The sequence below is a fragment of the Pithys albifrons genome, chromosome 5 (assembly GCF_047495875.1).
Source record: "Pithys albifrons albifrons isolate INPA30051 chromosome 5, PitAlb_v1, whole genome shotgun sequence".
Classification (NCBI taxonomy): Eukaryota; Metazoa; Chordata; class Aves; order Passeriformes; family Thamnophilidae; genus Pithys; species Pithys albifrons.
In genome coordinates this window covers 29,225,792-29,239,878 of record NC_092462.1, presented here as the reverse complement: position 1 = coordinate 29,239,878, position 14,087 = coordinate 29,225,792, and the positions used below count along the sequence as shown (strand labels likewise).

General features: G+C 45.6%; 1 protein-coding gene across 1 annotated transcript; it reads right to left on the bottom strand.

Annotated features, from left to right (window-relative positions):
• SRP72 (signal recognition particle 72) lies at positions 1 to 13,744 on the bottom strand. Its single transcript, XM_071556063.1, has 19 exons — positions 13,570 to 13,744; positions 12,465 to 12,585; positions 10,552 to 10,675; positions 9,629 to 9,772; positions 8,769 to 8,880; positions 7,606 to 7,637; positions 6,894 to 7,018; positions 6,739 to 6,796; positions 6,428 to 6,559; positions 5,914 to 6,042; positions 5,379 to 5,451; positions 4,744 to 4,808; positions 3,839 to 3,934; positions 3,270 to 3,373; positions 2,594 to 2,671; positions 1,844 to 1,981; positions 1,545 to 1,582; positions 1,080 to 1,239; positions 1 to 255 (listed from the first exon to the last, which is right to left on the bottom strand). Exons 1-19 carry the CDS (start codon positions 13,673 to 13,675, stop codon positions 81 to 83), a joined length of 2,010 nt encoding a protein of 669 aa, XP_071412164.1. The 5' UTR covers positions 13,676 to 13,744; the 3' UTR covers positions 1 to 80.
• Positions 13,745 to 14,087: the final 343 nt, after the last annotated feature.

The window sequence follows — 14,087 nt, the reverse complement described above, 5'->3', positions numbered from 1 at the left end:
TGCCAAGACGCTTTCACCAACATTTGTTTTTGATCTTTATTCTGCAACCAGCATCAGAGAGAGGTTACACATTCTGCTTTTTACCACCCTCCTTTAGCCCCTTTCTTCTTCTTCTGCTGCTGCTTCTTCTTGGTGGCTGCAGCACCAGCAGGTTTTTGGTGCCTGGGAGGGATGACGTTGCTTGTAGCCGATACAGCTGCAGCACTGCCGGGCCGAGGGGAGGTAGGTGGGCTGCTGGCAGTTCTACTGGCATCCCTGCAGGGAAGACAGAAGAAAGAGATACCATGTGGGTTCACAACCACCTGCAAGATGTGGTACTAATGCAGGAAGCCGAGAGTGAAAAATACAACTGCCCCATAAGATAGCATTACATATGGGAAGTCACTCAAGCAAAGGAGATCTTAAATAAGCTTAAACATATGGAAGAGCTGATGGATGACGGGAACATATCTCGAAGACAAGGCAATCACCTTCAAGGTGATGTTCACTAATAGTTTAAGTCCTCAACAATGAAAGTAAGGCTAACTTTTGAATAGATACGTGCCAGCTCATGCAATACATGAGAAGCCTTTCAGGCCCCCACTCTTAGGCAGTGGAAACTCACCGTCCTTTCTCTTACATGCTAGTAAGCTACCATCTTGCTGTCAAGCTTCATACATAATGATAATCCCTGTTTCCAGCTCAAATAATCAGTGTCAACTTAGAAGGAAGTACAGTGTTTCTCAAATCACGGCTAATGGTTCTCCAGCTGCCAAAGACTTGAAAGCAAATAGCTTAAGAGAAAGCATGCAAAATTCATCTTACCATTAAAGCTAGGAAAAGCACATTAATGGGCTAGGGGAATTTTACTTGCACCACAGCACCTTCAAACATGACTATCACATCACTTTGGTTTTCAGCAACCTATAGGGATCTTTGAGGAGAGCAGCTGGTAGCAGGTTTAAGCAGCAAAGTACAATCTCACTTGTGCTACCTGCAGGTGGTGTGAGGAATGAGCCACAGCAGAACAGCACAAACCCAGCCTTCCCAGCTGCCCAGGAGTGATTCCCTGCATCAAGCCTTCCAAAATGAGTACTTACAGTTCAGAGGAGCCAGCTGTGGTTGAACCCTGAGTCCCCTTGCCAACTTGCTCCTTCTTCTTGCCCTTCTTCCGTCCACGATAATAGGAACGCTCTCGCATTGGAAGCCACCGCTCAGGGTCAGGAGTCACCTTGGGGTCATAGTTCTTAGGCAGCTTTCCTACAGAACATCCAGTGTCAGAAAATGAGACCAGGGTCAACTCACTGAAGAAGTATCACCAATGGACATGCATGGGATGTCAGCAGGCAGGCAGTGCAAAGAGCCCAGCAACCAACATCATCCTATCAGGGTGTTGCTCTCACTTGTGAAAAAATGCCCCATCCAAACAAGCTGTTATGAAGATCTGGACTCAGTCTTAACAAAAGGCTTCAGCTCCTGGGGAGCTGGAGGCTGGCTATTTGAAGAAACAATCTGGAGAGCGCTCTGGAGCTGTGTCGTGTCAACAGCTAGGAAATGCAACTTACCCTTCTTTTTTTTCTTCTTCTTCTTAACTTCCCCTTGTCTGAAAAGCAAGAAGGGAAACAGACACTGTGACACAGCATGGACAGAGTAGACAACTCAACTAAAAACTAGCTCTGAAAGAAGCTAAACTATTCTACTATCTCTAAGAACTTTGTCTGCTGCTATATGAAACTTCTTGCACTTAAGCAACAGGCTCCCTTTCTACCAGTCTGCCTTCCAGAGCTATGCCCCCACCACACCAGGTGTGGTTCTTGTGCCACCCCAAAGAAGAATGCACCAGAGCTACAGCAGCCCGCTTTACCCTTGCTCCTTCTGCTGGTTGTCTCCAGTGAGCTTCCCAGCTTTCTTCCGAACATAGGTTGCTCCATGGGAGTTCTCCAGCGCATCAACATCTACTTTCAGTGACAGGGTGTCTGAGGAAGGCAAGTGTTTGCTAAGACTGCAAAGGAAGAGTTCAGGGATGCAAACCAGCAAGCATAAACACCTGGGTTTTTCAAGGCAGCAAGAGGCAACTTCAACTTGAATAAATTCTGTCTGTTAGCAATGCAGACACCAGACAGGCTTACACAGCTAGTTTTGTCTCTCTCACCAGCTTCTTTCACAATTTGGAATGAGCTGCTTAATTGCCATCTGCCTCATTTTTTCCTCTTTAATATATGGACAGAAGGAGCAACTTCCCTTGAAAGCTGCTCAAGTGACAGAATCAGTATGTGAACCCTATTTTGGGTGAGCAAGAGCTAAGCCATATGTTATCAGGCACAGTCCTGCATTACTATGTGTCCCTATTTTTGGTTCCACCGAAGCTTAAGTTATCAATTCTCAAAGAGAAGGAGGCCAAAGACAAAAGGGTCCTGAGATTTCACCGTAATCAAACCAATTAGGGAAATAATGTAGCTCCAGGCAACTTGGCCTGGATATGTAGCTGTTATGGAGATGTTCCTTGCCTTTCTTCAAGTGAGAAAGAGTCTGAGGTCCCCACAGAGCTGAAAACTCAAGGGAGCAATGCCCAAATGCCTCTTTCTTTACTGTGATACCACCATCAAAAGGATACACTTTAGCTTTTTCAGGGTCAACCAGGGAATAGGCAGAGATGAGCTGTGCCAGAGTATGCACATCTTTTGGGTTTTGCCTTTGTAGGGGAAAAAACAAAACAGAAGAGGACCAAGTTACCAATGTTACTCATTCCACAGACTGATATCACCACACAGACCTTGCTGCTGCAGCACAGCTGCTATCTCTGGAGACAGGCATATCAGCCTGTGGCCTCCTCCAGAGCACATCACCAAACGTCACTGGTCTGGACAAAGGAAGGTGCAGACAACTCCACAGTGTCATAAAGCAGGCAATGAAAGACCAGTAGCAAAGGCAAGTTAACAGTCACTTCCCCCAAAATCCCATCAAGTGCACAATAAAAACTAAAACCTAAACATCCGTGTTTATGTAGCATGAGAAAAAACTTGTGCATCCCAGTCCCCAAAGCAATCTTCACTGCACACAAGAGGCCCCTAGGACAAATCTGCTAAGGCTTTCAAGTGAACATCAACTATAGGTCAAATGATTTCTCTGTCCTCCTTCCAAAATACAACTTTGCATTGAAGCCCCTGTACAAAAGCAACTCTAAAGGATAGCTACCAGTCAACCAAAATTGTGTCAGATATTGCCTGCCACCAGACAACTTGCAGAGGACTCTGGGAGGAGACCTGCTGCTCAGCAACTACCCAACTCACTTCCAGAGCTCCTCCAAGTCGCTGATTGCTTCCTTCTTCCTGCCATGCTTTAGTTTGAAGTTGGCAGCTTCCCTTATCAGTGACAAATGGACAGGAGACTTTGGCTGAAAGACACAGCAGCCATAATTAGTTCCTCATTATCACAGCATGAAGCCCAGCTCTAGCTGGCTTTAATGACTCTGAGACCTGGCCAAGGAGAACTGAGTTAGCATCCTGTAATGCAGACAATAGACTGCCTTTGCCCTCTGGGATGTGAAGCAGAACTGCATGGGACAAGGCAGCTTGCTGTTCCACCATGCTTCCTCATCAGGGAGAAGTCCCGATTTCTGCATTCGGGCATCCATTGCCACCTTTCTCCTAATCTGGCAGGAGCTGCTGCTCCCTGTTTGCAATACATCTGAAATAATGTAAAAGCGATAAAACAAATGTTCACAAAACAGGAGCTCACAAGTCTACATAACCACAACTAGATAGTGCTGGGGCTATGTATCAACAGGAAAACCCAAGTTGGAGTATATGGAAAAGACTGGGACAGATCCTTGCATGTTACCTCCTCTAGTCTGACTTGCCTGAAATTGCTGATACCACTGGATAGCCTGTGTGAAGACCTCGATTGCGCTGTCAATATCCTCTTCATGACTGTACATTGTCACCAATGCAGACACCTGCCAACATTCAAGAGCAGTATATAGCAGATCTTCATGCAAGTTTTCTATAGCCAGAGAGTCAGCAGTTAAATGATGGGATTTCCCAAAAGCAGAGTCAATGTGAGCTTTCTGTCTGTCCCTAAAAAACAGCTGTGGTGACAGGCAGGATACCCGGGCCATGAAAAAAGAAACTAGCACTGATGGTACAGACATCATCTGTTTGCTTACATCCCAGTCATAACCAGAAATGACCCAGCAAGGTGCTGCTATTGCTGACTGCCCCTATAAATTACTTTGATCATTCGCACCTGAACTGGAACAGACCCACAAGTGTCAGCCCCCACTCAAGATGCTTATGCTGGGCATGTGAGCACTTATGAAGGTCATCAAGCTTTCCCAGATACGAGGTGTGGATTTGCATGCAGACTGGGGTGATACTGTGGTGATGGAACATATGGTACTTCCTCTTTAAGGCCTGTTGTCCTAAAACTGCTTCAAAAACTTCCCAACAGTACATACCAGGGAAGCAATTGCTCCAGTCATGTTATGCAAGTAAATCCGGGCAACATGCAGATCTCAGAGATTACGAGGGAATGGGAACATAGGCAGAGAGCATCCCTGCTGACAGGCAGAGTACTTCTGTAGCTAAGTTCAGATCACTTGATGCAAATTACAATCCCACCTTTGTCCAAGACAAGGAAGATGGGCTCAAAATCCCTGTACTCAGGTCAAGTGAAAACCACAGGAAAGAGGCAAAAAGGAGCAGGCAGTGCAGAGCTGTCCTGCAAGGGAAAAACCTCACACAGTTCAGACTGAGTTTTGCTTACCATACCAGGCTTGTGCTGCAGTTCTTCTATGCTCCTCAGGATCATGCAGGCTTTGGTGACACTGCCTACAAGTTATACAAGTAAGAACACACTCTGAGTGGCATGGTAGCACTTCATCCCCCAGTGAACTTCAAGCCAAAGGCAGAAAATGAGGACAGAATGATTTTTCCCTTCTCTGAACATCTCCCCCATTCCAGGAGTTAAGGATAAGCCTCCACACAATGGACCTTTCTGTCCTTGCCACATCCCACAGGGTTCGGGAGCAAGGTTTTGCAGGTAGGATCTTCTCTTCCAGGCGCAACTCAGTGCTGCCTGACTGTATACACGAATGATACCATTAGGAAGCCCGACACTTCTCCCAAGATTATCCTGCCCCAGAATAGAGAAAAACCCATTATTCACAAAGACTGTGGGCATCTCTGGTAGCAATCTGTGAAGCCTGTGTATTCAGACATTAAGTCATGAGCACTACCCTACCAGAGCCACTTACATATTTACCCAGCTGAAAGCATCTCTGCTACACACCCATCACAACAGTGACTGCAGCAAAGACTGCCCTAAAGTCTTTTTTTCTTATCACTCGTTTTAACATTTTCATATGCAGACACTTCCCAACAAAGGAGGACAATGGTTACCTTGAGCAATTTTTAGCTGGGCCATTGTCAGCTTGATCTCAGCTGCATTGGCAGGGTGCTGATCTGCAAAGTCCTGAGAGTCAGAAGAAAGAACAATTCAACTTGTGTGCGGGCACCACGCTGCTGCTTTGGTGAATCATATCTCATGCTCAGTCACAGCAAGCTCACAAGAGCCAAGGGAAGCTTTCCAGCACAGGCAGGCTTCAGCACACAGCAGAGGAGCGTTCCAAAGTGTACCAGTGACCCACTGCCCTTTCAAATTTCTGTCCCAGGCCACTCATTCCCCCCAAAAAGGGGGGTGTCGCAAACTACTTGTAAGCAGAGCAGTGAAGACTACTGCTTTTCTAAAAAATCAAAGATATAAGGGGACTATTTCCCTTTAAAAGCAGCGTTGTTCAGTGGGTGTTAAGGCCTTCCAATAGTATTAAACCAAACCAAAATAAGCAGTGAGATACCCCTGGAAATTTAAACCAAACCAAACTAAGGGAAAACAGCACAGTTTAAATGGAGCTTGGCCAACTTTCTCTTAACTTACCTGCAGAAGCCCCACGGCCTTTGCATGCTGCTTCTCACGACACAGCTGGGCTGCCTGTATAAGCACAGGGAGCAGATGTTCAGGGCTCTGCGACTGCAGGCTTGCTGACAGCTTGCGGCACTGATCTGCCTGAGTGGGAAGAGAGAATACACTTACCTCAACCTTTGCAAGCATCTAACATACCAGCAGTATCCAAGAAGAGATGCTAGTCATGACTTCCCTAAAGTGAGTACACAGAACCGAGAACAAGTCGTAGTTGCACTTCACATGCATCTCAGAGCCCTCACATGCCTTTTGTCTTCTAGTCATCTCCACACAGTTCTCCCTACAGCAATACTCAAGACACTAAACAGTAAGGCAGCTGTGCTTTTAGAGATGACTTTATTCTGATCACTTATGTACCTAAACCAAGTGGTCTTATCTTCTGACACATAACAGCTGCATCTCCATTTTGCCCAGTCAAACTCTTGTGGAGTAAATCTGTAGCTACTTGCTGCCGATCAGTTTCCCCTACCTGGTTAGTGTACATTGCCAGCAAAGCTTTGTTGAATTCAATCGCCTGGAGCTGTTTCTTGGAGAGTTTATGCTCAACACCTTCTGCATTGGTCAGCTTCACCTTTTTCTTTGAATCAAAGACATTTTGGTCCTAGGGAAATTGCACATCATGAGATTTCACTATATTCCTTGAAGAAGAAGGAAAGGTCCCTGGGTCTGCAACTTAACTACTGTTCAGGAAAAAGTCTTTCCTGGTTATCTCCCTTCTGTCCACAGAAGCAGAGAAGCAAGCTGAGTAATCACATTGAAAGCAGCAAGGTAATTCTGTACCTTGTTAATTGTGATGATGTTATTTGCAATGACAGCAAGGAGTCCTACATCTGTTGGCCTGCAGATAAGAAAAGCAGAAAGCATACTATTACTAAACAGTGGTCTCTCTACAGATGGGAAGTTGAGCATTTGTTTAAGGAAAAAAACCAACTTACTTCAATTTGATTATTTGATTGTAGAGCTGTAAAGCATCCTCTGTACGACCCTGCAGTTGCATGATATAAGCCATCTGACCATGAATAATAGCCAGTTCTGCTTCAATGTCTTCTTCTGTCACATCCTGAAGAAAAATCAAAGTAAAAAGTAAAAAAGCTGCCATCTCACCTCTCTTCCCCTGGCTTTTGTCTGCTGGCAAATGTCTGTGAACATTCTTGGGCAGTATTAGCAGTGAAGTACCTTAGCTACTACAGATGAAGGTTGTAGCCACAGCACAAACAGAAGCATATGTAGGTTAAACCAGAAGAAAAGAAAGCTTCACCTACTCCTATGAAAATCTGAAAATATCCTTAACTTGTGCACTGAATCTGCCCCTCTGCTCAAACCAGTGACTGATTACAAATTTCCTGTTTTTCACCATCCACTCAGCATGTTCATCCATAGCAGAGATAGGTCACAGGAAGGTTTCAGACAATCTGTACCCATCCTACCTGCACCAGCACAGGCAACTCTGCAAGGAGCACAGCCACAAACAGTTTGCAGTGTTTCCTACCCTTCTGCAACAGCCATGATTGCTGCCCCAGCCTCACAAGCTGTTACCAGCAGAGCAGCACTGGCTCTCCTCTCGCTCTCTGCACTGCATTTTGTGACTGCACCTTCATTCATGCTGGTGCAAAGCAAAAACTCTCCAGAACAACAACAAAAACTTACAGAGTCTTCTGACAGTGACTGGCGGCACAGCTCTAGAAGGAAAAACAAATGGAGAAACAAAATTTAGAAGGCTTTAGCGGGAAAAAAAAGGCTAGAAGCATGGGAGAATAGATAACCTTTTCCACATGTCCCTGAAACTTCTGCAGCCTACAAGGACACAGCAGACTGCAAATTTGATGATGGATGGGACTGAGCATGAGGGAGAAGACTAGACAATGCAGAAGAAATATGAGGCACAGAAGATACTGTCCCTCCCAGAGCTGACTTCTGAGAGCAGTCACACGCTCAGTTTCTCTCCTGAGCAAATTTCCTTAAACCTAACTCCTAATCTTTTCCACAGGGATCACTCAGCTATAACCATGCACCATCTTGGGAGTTATTTTAAGTGCTGCAAGCCTGCAATATTGAGATTACATTACCCTTTATGGGACAGAAATTCTGTTATTTTTCAGTATCCATGCTAGTCACTTAACTTTCTCATATACCTCACCACAACATCACTTGTTTGCTCTCCAAAGGACAACTATCAAAGCACAGAAACTGAAATTACACATGCTTATCAGCTGTATGGGAGACCTGTTATTCTTCATCGAAACTGGGACAGAACTGGCCTATTTATCTGCAAGAGCAACTAGATCAGACAGAAACTAGTCCTTTCTAGTTCTTACCACAGCCTTTTCTTTAAGACAGGAAAAACCTCTTCCACCCCATAGAAAAAAAAATCCTCTTTGCAAAAAATCTAATTTATAGGCTTATACTATTTCATATCTAATGCATACCATGAAGTATTTTCAATTTTTAGAGCATATATTTAAATATATACTCATATTAACAAAATCAGGAGTTAGAACAGATGAGACATCTCATGTTTATGAGAACAGATTACAATCACATCTACTTCCTGCTTCAAAAAACTGCACAAAGTTATTGAACACAAATCAGGAAGCTGTAAGAGCCAGGAAATAGTACATGCTGCATGGCTCTGGAAAGATGTTGCAGAGAACACTCCTACAAAAACACCAGTTCTGTCAGAAACTTACAACAAATCCTGCTGCTGGCCAGTTTTTGAATTCTCAAAATCTCATTTCCTCTGATTTGTCCACAGAAAGCAAGTAACTACTCCTGTCACACAAAGCTTCCCTCTCACCTCACCATGTTTTTACCTTCTGCTTTCTGTAATTTTTTCATTGCTTCGTTCAACTTTCCTTGCCCAATTAATGCACATGCACTGTTATAACACAGCTCGTAGGTAGCTTCTCGAAGGCCCAAATCCTCCTAGAATGAAAAGCAAATGTAATGTTCAATAAACACCAACTGATCTGTAGAGGTTTGACAAGCAATGGAAACAAATTATAGTTTTCATGTACAGTCAACCTAATTGTTGCAAAATAAATTTAAGAGGCAGTTTTAACAGAGCACACACCTGGCAAGTAAGTCACAGCACAAAGGATCTTCCCCGACACTGCACAAAGTCAGAGGTAACTGACAAGGCAGCAACAAAACTCCAGCCTGAACCTGGGGACTGCTTAGACTGCTGCAAGAGGGCAGGTAAGAACTGCTGCTCTGGAGAGTTAGAAAGTGGATCCACAGCACTGAACAGAAAGTTGAACATGCTTTGCACATCTCGAAGGACAAAGATTTCTAAACAAATGTGAACATTACAATCTGCACTGTTCATTAACAAAAACCTTCCCACACATGACTGGGTGATCCAAAGAGTTAGCTTTTATCCTGGACAAGAAGGTAATGAGAGAGAGAAGTGCTCGTCACCACAGGTATTCTGCCTAATGCAGGCTCAGAAAGATCTACTTCCTGCTCTGCTGTCACAATAACTAGTACACATCTCCTGCAGATCAAAGGTGAAGTGCAACTCCATACAGGAAAAGTCACTAGGTGATCTTCAATACACCCAGAATTCATTAAGAGACAGGAACACATTTCTGTCCTGTTCAGTATCTACAACTCCATATCTTTCATTTCTTGGCTCTCACTCTTACACACACAGACACACATACTCACTTACTGGCACCACCTTCTCCCATGTGCTTTGTGCTGCCACAACAGCAGAGAGGTTGGTTTTTCTCTCTTCCTCATACTCATCCTGGGAGTTCCGGATGAGATCCCTGTATGCAGCCAGACAGTCATCATAACGCTCCAGTCTGTACAACTGAGAAAGGGAAGGGATTAACCTGCAGAACTTTATTTTCCTGTGCATATTGGTAACTACAGCCTCCTTCCTCCCTCCCCATGGACAGGGGCAGCAGAGCATCATATGTTTTAAGCTCAACATTACTAGTATTTGCATCTACCTTTAAGGGCAAACTATATGAATTACATTTGCAAGGACTCAAGCAATGACACCAGATACCTGCACAAAAATGATAGAGCTCTTACTCCTAAAACAGCTTCTTTAAAAGCAGCAGTTTACACAGTTTTGTCCTCAAACAGCCTTCTTCCAAATTAGATCGCCTCTCTAAGAAAGAAATTAAATGAATGGTCTTTCATGCAGCTAAGAGAAGATAGCCAATTCTTTGCAAAACTGTCCTAATCAACCGGGGAGAAATGAGAGAAAAAATGTAATTTCCTTTCGGCTTCACTTTTAATGCCTGAGACATCAGATCCCACAAACCATTCCTGGACAGATGGCTCAAACACAAACAAATTCCATCAGATCCCTTCCATCCTCAGCCATATTGCTAATACCAGGCCAGACCCAGGAAGGGAGTGGGAGTCACAAATACATTGCTTTGGTTTAGTTGGGATAAAATGATGACTCTGCCTCCAGCAATAGGCAACTGAAGCTTCACAGACGTTCGAGCAGTTGGAACTGTACCTATCCTTACCTTCAAGAAGGAAATTCTCTGTCCCCATACTTGCCCCTCATTAGAGGAGAGACAAGGCATCCAGCACATGAAATTCCCACCAAGAAGAAAAGCTTGTAATTACCACTTGTCCATAAAGCTCCTTCAGTTTGTCTGTCTGCTGACTGGCACTCTGAATGGTCTTGAGAGCACTTTCTATACGATTCAACCTGTATTCACAGTAGGCCTTCTCAAAGGCAATAATGTCACTGCAAGGACAAGACAAAAACTGAGAGCATGCACTGCAGTTTTCATTCAAAAGCGTTCACCCACATAAGCACACTTGTTTAATTAGCCCTAATTAGTCACAGACTGCTACATAACCAAAAATCCAAACACATGATCCCAGATTACTGCATTACATATCTGTTGAGCACTGAAAATATCTTAAATCCACTTTGTGTTCGACAGAGAAAGCGTATCAAAACTTCACCTCAAAAAAAAAAGAGGTTCCTTTTTAATGGCATTTCCAGACACACAGCATTCCAAATTTCCTCCACTCCTGGTCTCCTACTGATGATGCTAATCAAATGCTTAAAAGGTAGAACACCACCAAACTTCACTCCTTGACTCCTTCTTAAAGAGAAGTTGTATCATTACAACAAAAGGTTGCTACTGCAAACTTGTAAAGACAATTTCCCACACAGAAAGAGGAAGGAAAAGGTATAAGATACAGTCCCTCTTACAGTCCCACATAAGGACAAAGGTAACGTTAACCTATTCTGAAATATCAGTGCAGCAGAATCGCACCAAAAAGGTTTGCTAGTGCTAACATAAAATTGGCTTCAAAGCAAGCTCACACCAGCAGGGAAGCATTCTGAAACAAGCAGAGCCTTGAATGCTGAGTTTCACCTACCCCCGACTTACCACTTAAGCCCAAGGAAAATTAATTAGTGAGTCCTTTGGTTTGTGCCTGGGGCCACTTGCTATCAGCTTTTCTTTGCCGATTTAAAATGATCTTGATTCAACTGAGTATAAAGGAACTTTGAAAATAAATTAATGACATTCAGAATTAAAGGAAAGCAGTGGACCACCCTCAGTGCAGGGCAGGACAACTTCAAGAGAGAGAAAGAACCACCACTTTCTCTGCTCTGCAGGACACAGACACACAGACTCAGGCTAAACAAATTATAGGGACAACTCTGAAGCCAGTTGAATTTAAAGAAAATATTCCTCCTCCTTACCACAGAATTAAAAAATGAGGTAAAATATTTGAATTAAAGCCCTTCTGTCCCATGAAATAAGGAATTGGTGAATAACATAATTATGTGTTATTCAGATGCGAACATAAACAAAGGTACATTTCGTCACAGAGATACTTCAACACAATTTTCTGGGAGGTTCCTTAATAAAAGCAGTATCTGAAATACAAAAATTTTGCTGCCAGGCAGTTCTTGGGTAGAAATTTTCACCCTAGTCGTTGCACAAAGGGCATCCTGATTAGGAAAAAAAAAATCAGTCTTCTTAATGACACAAATGGGAAGCCTGACTTGTTCTCAAACATGAGTTATGTCCAAGGTCCTGATTTTGAGATGTGCAAAGGGCTTGCACCACCCCAAGAGCTGAGGCAGTACCCTCAGACTGGCCAAGAAAAGGACCCCAAGGAGCAGTATGGTGAGACAGCCAAGCAAAGCCAACAGCTCCCAGCTGCTGGCAAGAGCTTCTTCCCTTCTCTCCTCACCCCTGTTGAGATCTGTCCCCTTCCCTTGTATCAGCTATGGCACTCAGCCACATCAACAGGCAGCATCACCACTTGGAGGTGGTTGAGAACTGCGTTAGGGACAATCCCTTCAACAGGGACAACAAAAGGTTAGACTGCCTCAACCTTACCCAGACAGCTCCACAATAACTCTGTTTTGCTGAGAAGACCAATCCAAATGTCTTTGAGCACCTCCTGTGCTTTATTTTGCTGCCTTATTAGTCCCCTTCACTGATGCTGCAGCAGCTTCTTAAGGACTTAAGGTTTTATTTTGTAGAGCACAGCAAGACTCAACTCACCTGGTTAACACTTTAGTGTGGGTATTGATTATGCCAAGGGCTTCCTTGAAGTTCCCATTCTGGATAAGACACACTACTTTACAATGAAGTGCAGTCACGTCGTCTTTGCTGATCTGCAGTACTGGAGGGGAAACACAACGATCCAACTCGCAATCAAACACACTAAGGCTTTGCACGAGCCATGTGTTGTTATAGCTGCAAAAACCCACCCTGGTGAGCAGTCATGCCAATCTATGAGTCCTGCCATGGCTTGCTTTGGTTCAGATCGTGAAACAAACCTCATCAGGTTAAAAGAATCCAGTGTAAATACTGAACCTACGTGAAGTGTCCACTGTGCTAACATGCCTGGAACAGAGCTACACCAAAGAGGCTGGACAAGCACCTGGACAACCCTTTAACTGGCATTTCACTTCCAGGCAGAGAACACAGTGCCAAGGCCCAAGTGCCACGTAAAGCATACTCAGGAAGGACAACAGCTGGTACAGAAGAACAGTGTGGCTCTAGACAGGGAGGCATTTTACACACTAACACCTTTTGCCAGTGGAAGACAGGGAGGGGGAACTAGGAGCGAGAGACAGGTTTTGCTATCTGATTTTTTTCATATGATTCCTCTCCCAGGAGTGAAGATGAGCTCCTATGCCGTACAAGCAGCAAAGACAGAACTTTAAACCGTAAAGTGCCGTATACTGCAATCCCATTTTGGATGCCAAACCATCAAAACCCCCACATCTCAACGTGGACTCTCAGCCACGAGCAAGTTACAGGTACCATACCAGTCAGTCCATAGGCATAACAGCGGGAAAAGCCCTCCTTCCTCCCACAATCAAAACGGAAGGAAAACCCACGAGCAGCTCCGAGGCTTTGGATCACAGCAAGAAACGCGTGTGATGGAACAGGAGCACCCGATGGTCACGGCTGCCCCTTTCGTCTCTCCCACTGCAATCAGACCCGCCGGGCCTTTGCCCGCTGCCCTGCCCCCGGCACGAAGCCTACGGACGGGCACCTCGCGTTCCCCGCCACACGGCAGCGCCCTTCACCACGCCAGGCTCGCCCAGGCAGAGACCGCGGCCCCGCGGGGCGGGTCGTCACTGCCGCCCGCACTCACTCTTATTGATGGACTTGAGAGCGCGGGCGAAGTCTCCGTTCTGCCCGCAGCGGTTCACTTCGCTCCACAGCCCCGCCGCCGCCCCCGGCCCCGCCGCCGCCGCCATCTTGGCACCGGGACCAGACACACGTCGCGGGGGCGGTGGCTGCGCCGGAACCGGAACGGCCGGGGGGCCCCGCCTTCTGCCAGCACCTTCTGACTGCCCGGGCCTCGCCCCGCCCTCGTCCCGCTTCCTTCCCCGCCCTCGTCCCGCTTCCTTCCCCGTCCTCGTCCCGCCCCCTTCCCCGCCCTCATCCCGCCCGCTTCCCCCCTCTTTCCTGTCCTCATCCCACCCCCTTCCCGTCCTCTTCCCGCCCCCTTCCCGTCCTCTTCCCGCCCCCTTCCCGCAGAGCGCCAGGCGCTGGGAACGGCGGGAATTCTCCCGCTGAGCTGATGCGCTGTATTGATGTTCGTTGCGCATCAACTTTTTACTCGTCCGTGCACCACTGCGAATATGAAGTTCAGCAAGGGCAGGTGCC